At 33.6% G+C, this 11491-nt stretch overlaps 2 protein-coding genes across 2 annotated transcripts; one reads left to right on the top strand and one right to left on the bottom strand.

The window, feature by feature from the left end:
- The first annotated feature begins 3275 nt into the window (after positions 1–3275).
- LOC136686227 (chloride intracellular channel protein 4) lies at positions 3276–7840 on the top strand. Its single transcript, XM_066659853.1, has 5 exons — positions 3276–3331; positions 3509–3634; positions 3755–3861; positions 4276–4457; positions 5908–7840. The coding sequence occupies exons 1-5, from the start codon at positions 3276–3278 to the stop codon at positions 6067–6069; spliced, it is 633 nt and encodes a 210-aa protein (XP_066515950.1). The 3' UTR covers positions 6070–7840.
- A 1088-nt stretch (positions 7841–8928) lies between these two features.
- urp2 (urotensin II-related peptide) lies at positions 8929–9787 on the bottom strand. Its single transcript, XM_066655756.1, has 4 exons — positions 9664–9787; positions 9512–9552; positions 9252–9411; positions 8929–8960 (listed from the first exon to the last, which is right to left on the bottom strand). Exons 1-4 carry the CDS (start codon positions 9785–9787, stop codon positions 8929–8931), a joined length of 357 nt encoding a protein of 118 aa, XP_066511853.1.
- Positions 9788–11491: the final 1704 nt, after the last annotated feature.

Genomic DNA, 11491 nt, shown 5'->3' with positions numbered 1-11491 from the left:
TTTAAACATAGTTTGTCGTCAAGAAAACACTATAGGAAATTTAATTTTCACCCAGTTGGGGTTCCTTCCTCTTGCTGGAAAATGTGAGAGCTAAATTCTTTTGAAATGAAGGTGGCTGTGCAGTAGGGTTTTAAGCCTAATAAAAATGTACTAATAAACTTCTCCTTAGGTCACTGCAAATAAGTTCTCAAAACAAAGGCTTCCATTGTGTAAGGTTATTTATTTAGTTTCTTTGTTTAGATATTTACCTGTTTATTTTAGCTTTTAGACAGAGCTAACAGTGAGGCCTTTTTAACTCATTAGGACCTAAGGTTCATAGTACTATAAAAAAGAAATAAACAAAAAACACATTAAATTAGCGTAAATTATCATGTGTAATGAATCAATTAGGGTTAAATAAATTGAAAATTGTATTAACTATAGCTTTTTACATCTATACAGTTTAAATTGAAATGATTTTCAAGTATTGATGTCATACAGTGTTGTTGGAAAATGTCCAGAAGTGTAGAAGATTAGTCTCTCTATTGCAGAGCATTCCTACAAAATAATCTCATTAAGATATTTTCTGGTCTTGACCAGTTATGGAATGGAATGGCTGATTTTGGGGGTGGAAGTCGGGCCTTAAACTTTACATAATCGCTACTGCTGACCAAGTTCTAAGTGCCAGTTTTGTTGATTTGTTGTTTGTGATTTGATTTGATTTGATTGTGGCTCTTAAAATATTCAGCAATATTCAGGTGTATCTAGATAAACAATGTAGGCATTAATTCATCACTCTGTAAGTGTTAACATTGAGGATTATGTTGTGAGATTAAATGAGCTTGACACTGACATTGCAGACAGTCCACTGAGATTTTCAGCCTCTTATGTCTTAAATTTTTAAGCAGCTGATCCGTGATGATCCTTTTTTACTTTTCAGTAAACAGTATACAGTAAAGTACCATTACAAATTCAAGCATGCTATCATATCTTAGTGTCCAGAATTCTGAGGCAAAATACTCTGTATTACCCCCATGTGGTGACCTGTAGTTTGACAGAGAAATGCTGATTTATTCCCATCCCCAGCTGCTTGCTGCACATGCTGACATAAAGGGCTGGTTTCCCATAGACTGATAAAGATTAGTCCTGGTCTATATTCTACTTTCAAATGGTGTGTAGTCCACGACTAGGTTTAATCCCTGTCTGGAAGACCAACCTGAAGGTATGGCTTTTTATATTCACTGCAGCTAGACATCCATTTCCTCTGCCTCATTTGATCATAAACCTTCATATTCACCTCAGTATACAAATAAATTTTGACATGACTCAGTATTTTAAGGAATATTACATTCACACATCTCATATAAGAGATTGATTTAAAAAAAAAAAAAAGATTGAAAGGCCTTTTAATGAAATAAATGTAATCCTTTGTAATCCAATGATTTTGAAAGCACCACTGCAGGAACCCGGAAATATTTCAAAAGAACATGCTTTAGTAAATGAGAGAAAATCAACTGGGTTGTCCGGCCAAAAATTTTCACAGCAGTTCACTCATACAGTGCCCTGAAGTACATACAAGGCATTGCAAGGCAAAATTTAAAAAAAAAACACTGGATTCTCCAAAAGACCTAAAAAAATTAGTGGTTAATTTTATTAAGCATTATTTTAATAAATAAGATGAAGATAATCTTAAAAATGTACAACATAAACTAAATAATATTAATTATTGTTGTACTTGAAAGGAAGTGAAAAGAAGTGAAAAGTGCAATGTATTAGAAAAAATGTTGCAGTGTACAATGCATTCTGAGAAAGCCAGCAATGGAAGGACGTGTAGTATCAACACTAATATATCAAAATATTATTTATATAATGTATTATAATTAAGTATAAATAATACATATCATGATAATTATATTGGAATATTATTTTGTTGAAGTCTATGTAAAAAGATTTTATTTTAAGTAATTTTGGAGCATTTATATTGGTCCATTCTTCTTGAAATTTTCGCAGAATGTGAAGGACAGCTGTGTTCCGATGATGTGGTAAACTAAAAATCCACAAAAATACAGATACATGTTTCATTGGACAGCAATAATATATTATCCTTTGTCAGTCTTTATGTAAGGCTATCTTTTTCAGAACAAAGAGGTTTCTGAAAAAAAATACTTCACTGTACTGTAGCTCATGAACAAGCCAGCTATTGATATTTGTGTGCTATAACAAAGGCCAAGTGTTTTATATTAAATGCCAAGTCCCGGCATGCAGCTGTATCTGACAGCGTATTTCAGTGTGCTTCACATTGTCAGAGAGCATTAGAACATAAGGGGAGACTCTGATACAAAGGCAAATAATAATAAAATATGAAAATTATCATTTGGATGTAGATCTTTAATAGTATAATAGGGAGGATCTGGGAGTGTTCTGTAAAAGTTCAGTTCTACTAAAAAAGAAGAGTAGTGAAGAACAAAACAACTTTACGTTTGTTTTCTTTTTTTTTTTTTTTTGAACAATGGCTTGGTTTGATAGCGAAGCTAAAAGGTTTCAATTTCCTATTATTGAGCTCTTTGTGAAGGTAAGATATCCTGAATATGATGTTGCTATATAAAAGCTGTCTGTGTTACATGGCTGGAATGTTTTTGCTCTAGTTTTTTTTTTAGTTTTTTTTGCCACACCACAATGACTTTAACACAATTACAATTATTATAACACATTTCAAGTAAAACAAATGATCAGTTTCCCATTGTACTCATCTTCATACTTCTCTCAAAATGCTATATATTTCACAAGACTTAAATCTATAAAACTAATATCTTACATTTATATGGAATTTTAAAAAAGCTGATTTTATTAAGCCTATTTTGATTAAAGGGATGATTTCAAAAAGAAAAAGACAGAGAAAGAAATTCATCTGACCATAAATGACATATTATTAATGTATTTCTGTATGCACATTTATTTAAATTCAGTGAATATATCTTGGCTACCCACCAAGAGAGAAAAGCAAGCTGTACTATATAGAACACCCATACTCGGATTGCTGAAGTAGTAGCCGGGATCAAACCATATAATAACCATATACCATATAGTCTCCATATAATAGGGCCAATGTTTTGAATTCTGGGCCATTAAAGAACCCCAAAATGCTTCATTTCCAACTGACTATATATATATATATATATATATATATATATATATATATATATATATATTTATTTATTTTTTTTTATTTTTTATTTTTGCAGGCAGGAAGTGATGGGGAAAGTATAGGAAACTGTCCTTTCTCTCAAAGACTTTTTATGATTCTTTGGCTAAAAGGAGTCATCTTCAATGTCACAACTGTGGATCTCAAGAGGTAATTTAATTTTTTACAAAAAACTGCTTCATTGCTTAGAATGAACTCTCTGACCTGCCGTTAATGCAATAAAGTAATAATAATAATAAAAATAATGAATAAATAAATAAATAAATATGACCAAATGTTCTTGTGAGTTATGCAGTGTCTTTGTTAAATGGTATATACCTCTTGCAGGAAACCAGCTGACCTGCAGGACCTGGCCCCTGGCACCAATCCTCCTTTCATGACATTTAATGGTGAAGTACTGGTAGATGTTAACAAAATTGAGGAATTTCTTGAGGAAAAACTTGTGCCTCCAAGGTAATAAAACAAATATTATGTTTTCCATTCATCCAATCTTGCAGTCGTCATGAAAATGAATTCTACTTAACTGTCCCATCTAATGGTTATCTGATTTACCTTATATCTTTTCCTCCAAAGGTACACAAGGTTGGCTGTCAAGCACCCAGAGTCAAACACAGCAGGAATAGATGTATTTGCAAAGTTCTCTGCCTATATTAAGAACTCACGCAAAGAAGCAAATGATGGTAAACACACCCAAACACACACACACACACACACACACACACAAAATTATATACATATATGAATATTTTAAACATCATTTTTAAATGTAAGCCAATATACATAAATGTGCTAAAGTTACAAACTATATTTGATTTCTTTTTAAGCTTACTTATTTGTTTAATTCACTTTTCACCATGAAAAAATGTGGAAACAAACATATGTAACAAATGTTAAAACTATGCATAAAATAACATCAGGTTTACATTTTTCTTATTTCTTTATGTATTCCCTTTGAATATGAATAACATCTTGGCCATTCTGATAGAAAATTCAATAATGTATTAATGACCTCAGAATTTTGCATAGTACTGAATTCATTTAAAATGTTTTAGCATAAAATTTTTCATTACCTTTATATTTGTTATATGTATTAGGCTTGGAGAAGGCTCTGCTGAAATCTCTGAAAAAACTGGATGAATACTTGCAGTCTCCATTGCCTGAAGAGATTGATGACAACAGCACAGATGACCCAGGTCCATCCACACGTAGCTTCCTTGACGGACAGGAATTGACTCTGGCTGATTGTAACTTACTTCCAAAACTGCATATCCTCAAGGTAATTGTATTCTCTGCTATTATACCTAAACAGTATAAAATTACAATAGCCAACATATTATTAAAAAGCAAATATGTATAGGATAATACTCTATTAATGCTTAATGCTACATTATTTGTATAAATGATTGTACAAGTGATTTCAAATCAAACCAAACAATTTAAGGTTTACATGTCTCTTCTCATAGGGGTCTGGCCTTGTATAACTGGATAGAAATACCAAGAAGCTTTGCAAATTTGCCACCTAATCGACAGACTTTCCAATAGGGACTTCCTATAATATGGGCAGTAAGGTTAATGAACATAGTTCACAGCATTTTACTTTAGCTTCATAAGATTTAAACCTCAGTATTTTCCCAAAATGTATTCAAAATGAATATTCCCACAAATATAGTTAGTTTAGATTACCAGATTAACTTATAATAAATTATAATATTTACAGTTAATATGTAATATATAAAAAATGAAGTACCCCTGGTACTTGAATATGTTAATTTATTCAATATAGAATTGTATCTACATAAAAATATACATTTAAACCTGAACACAGGATACATGCTCTTATGCAAACAATTATGGTTGGCATACTGTAATACAGAAATTATTGTAATATAACGAAATAGAGTACACCAGTGAAGCTAATTATGTGATGGCCAATTATGTAAATAAGGCCTGGCTTTTCAAGAAATTTGATTAATTTTTGTTTTTGTCAGTTTGTTTGAAACCATCATGGGTCCACAAGTCTAATATTCACCTGAAATTTTAATCCTGATAGTAAACCTTCACAAATATGGAAACAGGAACAACAATATGGGTATATTTTAATAAATAAAATAAACACAGCTGCAGAAGTTATTACAAAGTATCAGATGTTTCACAACACAAGTATCCAAAAGTGCAGCATATTCTTTAATCAAATGAAGAAAATTATAATATGTATTTTGTTTTTATTTTTTATTTTTCCACTGATATGGCCAAATGTTACTACAGAACTAACAAAGTTCATATTACCAAATGGTCTATAAAAAGACCATTTAACAAACAAAATACAGAGAATCAAATCTCATTAATGCAGTGTGTACTGAATTTTACTGCTGAAGGTCATTTTGATTAATGTACTTGCCAACCAGTTAGGTTTCAGGACATGTGACATCTTGAGGCTAGAATCTAAAGAAAAACAAAATAATACTTGCTTTGTGGTGGTCTTACGGAGGTCCAGAAAATCAGGGTGAAAGGAGGCTACGTCTGCAGAACAACAGGTGGACTAAAGTCTGTAATCACAGTACTTCAATGTGTACCTTTATGTTATGTGAAGCAGATACGTAAACAATGAATGGATAAGCAAGAATGGTATTTTAAGATTGTGGCTAATGTGTGTGTGTTTTTTTTGTTTTGTTTTCCCCCCGTTTTTTCCTGCTGTTCAATAACTATATTATTTTACTTTGTCACAGATTGTTGCAAAGAAGTATCGAGGTTTTGAGATTCCCTGTGACATGACGGGGATCTGGCGATACCTGAACTCTGCCTATCAGAGAGAAGAGTTTATCAACACCTGCCCTGCAGAGAGAGAAATTGAGTTTGCCTATCTGGATGTTGCCAAAAAGATCAAGTAAACCTGGCAAAAAACACACATACACTCTTAAAAATTAAGGTGCCAAACAAGCTTCTTGAGGTGATGTCATAGAAGGACGACATTTGGTTGTCCAAAGAAATAGAAATATAGCAAAACATCTTAGGCTGGCATGGTGGTGCAACAGATTGTGTTGCTGTCACACAGCTCCAGGGTTTGATAGTTGTGGGTTTGAGCCCCGCTCCAGGTGACTGTCTGTGAAGGGATGTGTTCTCCCAGTGTCTGTGTGGGATTTCTCTGGCTGCTCTGGTTTACACCCACAATCCAAAAACACACATTTGTAGGTGGATTGGCTACTCAAAAGTCCATAGGTGTAAATGTATGAGTGTGTGGTACTCTGCGATGGACTGGTGCCCCATAGGGTGTATCACCGCCTTGTGCCCAATGATTCTGGTCAGGCTCCAGACAACTGGGACCCCGAACTGAATAAGCAGTTACAGACAATAAATGAATGAATGTATCATCTCATGTACACATTTATAAGTTTTTTCAATCAAGATTTCTCCTTAACATTAGTCATCAATGTCACCTGATAGTTAGATAGACTGTAACATCTGAAATTTCAGGCAAGCACATACATCATTTAATATATAATCCATTCAAACTGCCACTAACGTTACTCCACTGCAATGGAGTACACTAACTGCCCAGATTTGGCAACCAGATTTTGACTGCTGCACCACTCAAGATCACCCATAAAATTATTCTGTTGTATTTTTTTTCAATGTCAAATGTAAGATGCAAAAAACCTTAACTCCTGGTCAAAAGATATGTTTCATTGATAGTCTAAGTGAACAGTTGTTAACAGTTTTCAGTAGGGGATGTGTACTGATAATCACTTGTACTAAACATGTAATTTAACCCAGTTCCCCCACACATTTGCATCCATCTGTATCTGTGAATCATCAATCATCAATGCCACTCTTAGTTTTTTTGTTTTGTTTTTTTAATGCTGAATGTCATAATAAACACACACACATGCACACATATTGAAACAAATTGTTACACTTCCGGTATTACCTGTGGATGATTATTTGGTTTTCATTGAAAGTAAATGTTCTTCACTGATTTTTCCAAGACCTGAATTCAAAAATTCAAGAATAATCCAATAATTACTTAGAAACCTTTTATTTTAAGAGTGTACGGGTGCTCTTTAGACTAAGAACGTTGTATTTCTGAGCTTTATGTGTATGTTTGGTGAGTGAGTGAAAAGGAGTGAGAGTGTGCACTCACTGGTGGAGCTGCATTGTTAAAATATTATATTGATTGCATGATCTGGACACTGCAAAGAGTAAATAGCAGCAAATGAAATTGGATATTTTCTCCAGATTCAGTAATATAAATCAAGTTTAGTTAAATTTTACATTTTTATTTCTGAATAGTTTTGAATAGTCTTATAATATTTTACTCATCATTCATAGGGGGAAATTGAAAATGTATTGTCTAGTTTTGAGTTGTTTATGCTTAAAAAATTGTCAGTTAATTGTAAGACACTTTCTGTAAGCATTCTATGTAAAAGTAAACATGCAGATTCTTTCCTCAATCAATGTCAGGACTAGAAAATTAGATCTGGCACTGGTATTATCATCTACCACACTAGAACTGGTAAAGTGTTATTCATCTGTTTTGTTTTCAACATACCAACTCTTAAAATATGATGCCTTGATTTATCTGCAAATTTATTTTGTAATTAATAACACAGGCAGTATACTAATTAAATTAAGAATAAATGTAGTAGGATTTACATATAAAGTAGACAGTCATTTTCTATAAATGTTTGATACTTAACAAAATTTACATTAGCTTTTAACTTTTCTTTATTATTCTTTTATATTAAAGTGTTATTTTAGATATTTATGAGATTTCCTTTATACCATTTTTGTTGTTGTTGTTGTTAAATCTGACGGTAAAAACACTGCAAAATTCTTCTTCCCACCGACTTAATAAATCTTGTAATTTTATTTATAGCTATTATGAAGCTCTGAAATTGATTAAATTTAATAAAAATGTTTTAGAAATGTGTTGTGCATATAACGTCTCATTTTATTGACTTGGTTAATGTGAGAGTTTGACTTTTGCATACAATTTCTTTTCAATTTCAGTTTAATTACTTTTTGATGCTTTTGTAAAACAAAAGCCGAAAATAGTGGGGTAGACAGTACAAAGAAGAAAAGGTCGGCAGACATGTTGGATCCGAATTGCTCATCATTCTTTTAGTTATCTTGCTGAATTAGTTTTTTTCCTGACTGGCTCTCCCATTTACTAAGAGAACCTTGTTAACAGGTTGCCAGGGTAACAGTGTTAGCAATCCTCTGAACAATCAAATCACTTTTAAAGCCATAATATCAACCGCTTGGCTTTATGGGTTACTAAATATACTTTGTCACCACAGAGACCCCTGTTAAGAGAATTTAGACTAGAACCTGAGCAAACATTTGGAAAATATAAAGAGGACTGGAAAAGAAAAAAACGTAATCATGCTGAAGAGCAAACCCAGTGTCAACAACACTTGACCTCTGTGAACCCTTGATATAACAAAATTCCTTTTATCACTTCACAAAGATCACCCAGAAAGGAATGTACAAAAATAAAATTCTCTTTATTATCGGGGCTTTTGTTTTGCGTGCTTGTAAAAGTTTTATTGGATGTCATACAGCGGTCACTTGTAGCTGGATAGGGAGGTTTAAAGGTATTTGTGCAATAGGAATACACACGTCATGGGAGGTCAAAGGATAAGTCATGTTACACATTTTTCAATGAGAGGTGCATAAGCATAGAATTACATCAGACATTTGCAAGAACAGTAATTGTAGGGTCAAAATATGTGGAAACATTGTGAAGTCTAATTTTGTGAGCAATATTTCCAGAAGCAAACTGTAAAAAAGAAAAGCAGTCATTAATGAACAATGGCTTTTAAATTGTATAGCACTAATTAGACAATTACAATTACAGGTGTACAATTTCAGACATGTTACACAGGTAGGGTAATGTACCATTAGGACATGTGTCCAAGAAATTTTACTGGTAAAGGGAAATGTGGTTGCTTGAGTCAGTAATCAAACACTAGTCTACCACAGCAGTTGTGTTAAACACAATATTATGTCAACTGCTAATAATTTGTTGTACATGCTAAAATTATAAACTAAGTTGAGTATTTTCTCTCACCTCTTTTATTAGTTTTCTTGGTAGTTGTTGGAAAGGATTTTTTGAAAGCCTTCCCATTCGCAATCTTGAAATCAGCCTGGTCAGTGCTGGGTCTTGGGGAGGTGCTAGTCCTGGCCACGTATGACATTGTAGTTGATTTTAAACTCCCTTCTGTCACTACCTGTTAAGGACCCATTAAAACGTCAGAATTATTGCAGGGTGATATTGAAACATTTGCATTTCATGACATTGTTTGAGATGTATCATCAATTTGAACATACCATTTTACCCTTCTTTCCTAAATTTCGTCCACTGCCATTACCTTAAAGGAATACAAAAAACAGAATTATGCTATTTTGAACTTACAAGCCACAAGAAAAAACTTACAAGCCACTGGATATTCAATTCTGTCAAATTAACTCTGACTTCTTACTTCTCGGTATGATAGTAAGGCGGCTGCTCAGAGTGCTGTTCATGGACCTGTGGAGCTCCTCAAGAACACTCAAAATCTTCATTATCTGTTTTCTTCTATCTGGACTGTTGGTTGACAAGCTCATCTTTGTGTTTTTGGTCACTGGCAAACTCCTAGTTTGTTTGTTTGAATCAGTAGTCACTGTGATTAGCTTCAGTCTCTTGTAAAAAGAGTTTCCTTTGGTTGTGGCATGCTCCTTTGCTTCATGGTCATCTATTACTGGGTCTTTCTTAAGGTATCTATCAAACCTGTTAGTTGCTGGCATGATTTTCTTTTCATTAGAATTGACTGTCACTGAAGCAATTTTCAGTTGTCTGCCTAGACTCTTAGTTGCCCCCAAGACTTTGTCCACATAACTTGGACTACTTGTTGTTTTGTCTAATCTATGTGAAGTTAGTACTGTCTCTCTGTCTCCATTAGGAGATTTTGTCACAGCTGCTGTCCTTATTAGCTTAGCAAGACTCCCAGTTGTTGTCATCAGGTGGATATCTGAAGTATTTGTCCACTGATCTGGCAGTTTTTGAATACCTTTGGGATAAAATGACACAATGTGAATTAAATTATTCCAATTATATTCACAGCATTTAGCAAACACAATTGTCCAGAGTTAATTACATATGTAGGGTAGTCTAGTGTTAGGTGTCTATATGCCCAAGTGCTCATATAGGCACAGCATGGTGTTCCTGCCCAAGCCTGGATTTGAACCCATCTAGTGTGTGGCAGGTTGTGGTGTTTTTCACCATGCTACATTAACTGCAGTTATTTATGCATTACTCAGTACTTGGAGCATGCCAATATGTTCCAAAAACCTTAGAAAGTCCTTTTCTGTTTCTCGACACTAGAGGTAGACAGAGACAAATTGCTTGTACACACTCATAAGAATAAATGTATGTACATGCTTATTGACAGTGGCCAGAAAAATGTCAGGCAGTTGCTAGGGGACTTGGCATTGCTTGGTGGCATCATGGGCAAGCTTGTGGTCAAGACAACAGAATATCCAGACCTGTTCTTACTGAAAATGCCATCATTTATTGTGCCTAGGAGAGCACCGTTTACAGAAACTAATGTGGAATACATTGAGCTGTATTTCCTTGTATCACATTTATTTATTTAAATTTGTTTAAAAACTTAAATTAGTGTTTGAAATATAATATATATATATATATATATTTAATTTCATGGGGAATAATCAATAGAATAGTTAATCTTAATTCTAAGATTTGTTTCTTCCAAAACTTCCAAAAGACATTGTCATGTCCTTATTAATCACTTAAACATTATATCAATTAGCTGATTTCTAACTAGAAGTCTGATTTTCTATTCTGGAATGACAGGTTTATGACCACAGCACATCTAATACAGTGGACGTCTATCCAGAAATCACAGTATATGTGAAAAAAAATTATAACATTTATTCCGGACCAAGATTTAACAATGTTTCCAACTTACCTGTATTTAATGGTAAATTATGAAGGTCTCGTTCCTTGGCGGTCCCTCGTGCAGCATTAATAGCTGGAGCTAAAATCAACAGTATTACTGCTGTCGTTATTTTCAGCATCATTCTCTTCTGCATGCGTTGACTAGGTGTGGTAGAAGGTCTACCTTTTCTGCGTCGGATCCTTTAATTTCCTACCAGATAGCAAAAGCTGTGCGTAATGTAGATTGTTAATCAGCCTTAAGTTTTGATGTGCTAGTTCTAAATACACACACTTTTCACACTTGTTACCCTGATGCACCCCTAATATAAGAAGGCTTGTCAAGTGTGTGTGTTCTATTACATCAGCTTGGA

Source organism: Hoplias malabaricus, chromosome 2 (assembly GCF_029633855.1).
Source record: "Hoplias malabaricus isolate fHopMal1 chromosome 2, fHopMal1.hap1, whole genome shotgun sequence".
Classification (NCBI taxonomy): domain Eukaryota; kingdom Metazoa; phylum Chordata; class Actinopteri; order Characiformes; family Erythrinidae; genus Hoplias; species Hoplias malabaricus.
The sequence above is the reverse complement of the archived record's forward strand: the minus strand, read 5'-3'. Positions and strand labels throughout refer to the sequence as shown.

Excerpts from the sequence above, each read along its gene's own strand:
- LOC136686227 (XM_066659853.1), top strand. The coding sequence starts at position 3,276 with ATGATTCTTTGGCTAAAAGGAGTCATCTTCAATGTCACAACTGTGGAT. Across the intron at positions 3,332-3,508 it reads ACAACTGTGGATCTCAAGAG|GAAACCAGCTGACCTGCAGG; the intron begins GTAATTTAATTT and ends TACCTCTTGCAG. Across the intron at positions 4,458-5,907 it reads CAAAACTGCATATCCTCAAG|ATTGTTGCAAAGAAGTATCG; the intron begins GTAATTGTATTC and ends ACTTTGTCACAG.
- urp2 (XM_066655756.1), bottom strand. The coding sequence starts at position 9,787 with ATGAGCTTGTCAACCAACAGTCCAGATAGAAGAAAACAGATAATGAAG. Across the intron at positions 9,412-9,511 it reads TAGGAAAGAAGGGTAAAATG|GTAGTGACAGAAGGGAGTTT; the intron begins GTATGTTCAAAT and ends GGTCCTTAACAG. Across the intron at positions 8,961-9,251 it reads CAAGAAAACTAATAAAAGAG|TTTGCTTCTGGAAATATTGC; the intron begins GTGAGAGAAAAT and ends TCTTTTTTACAG.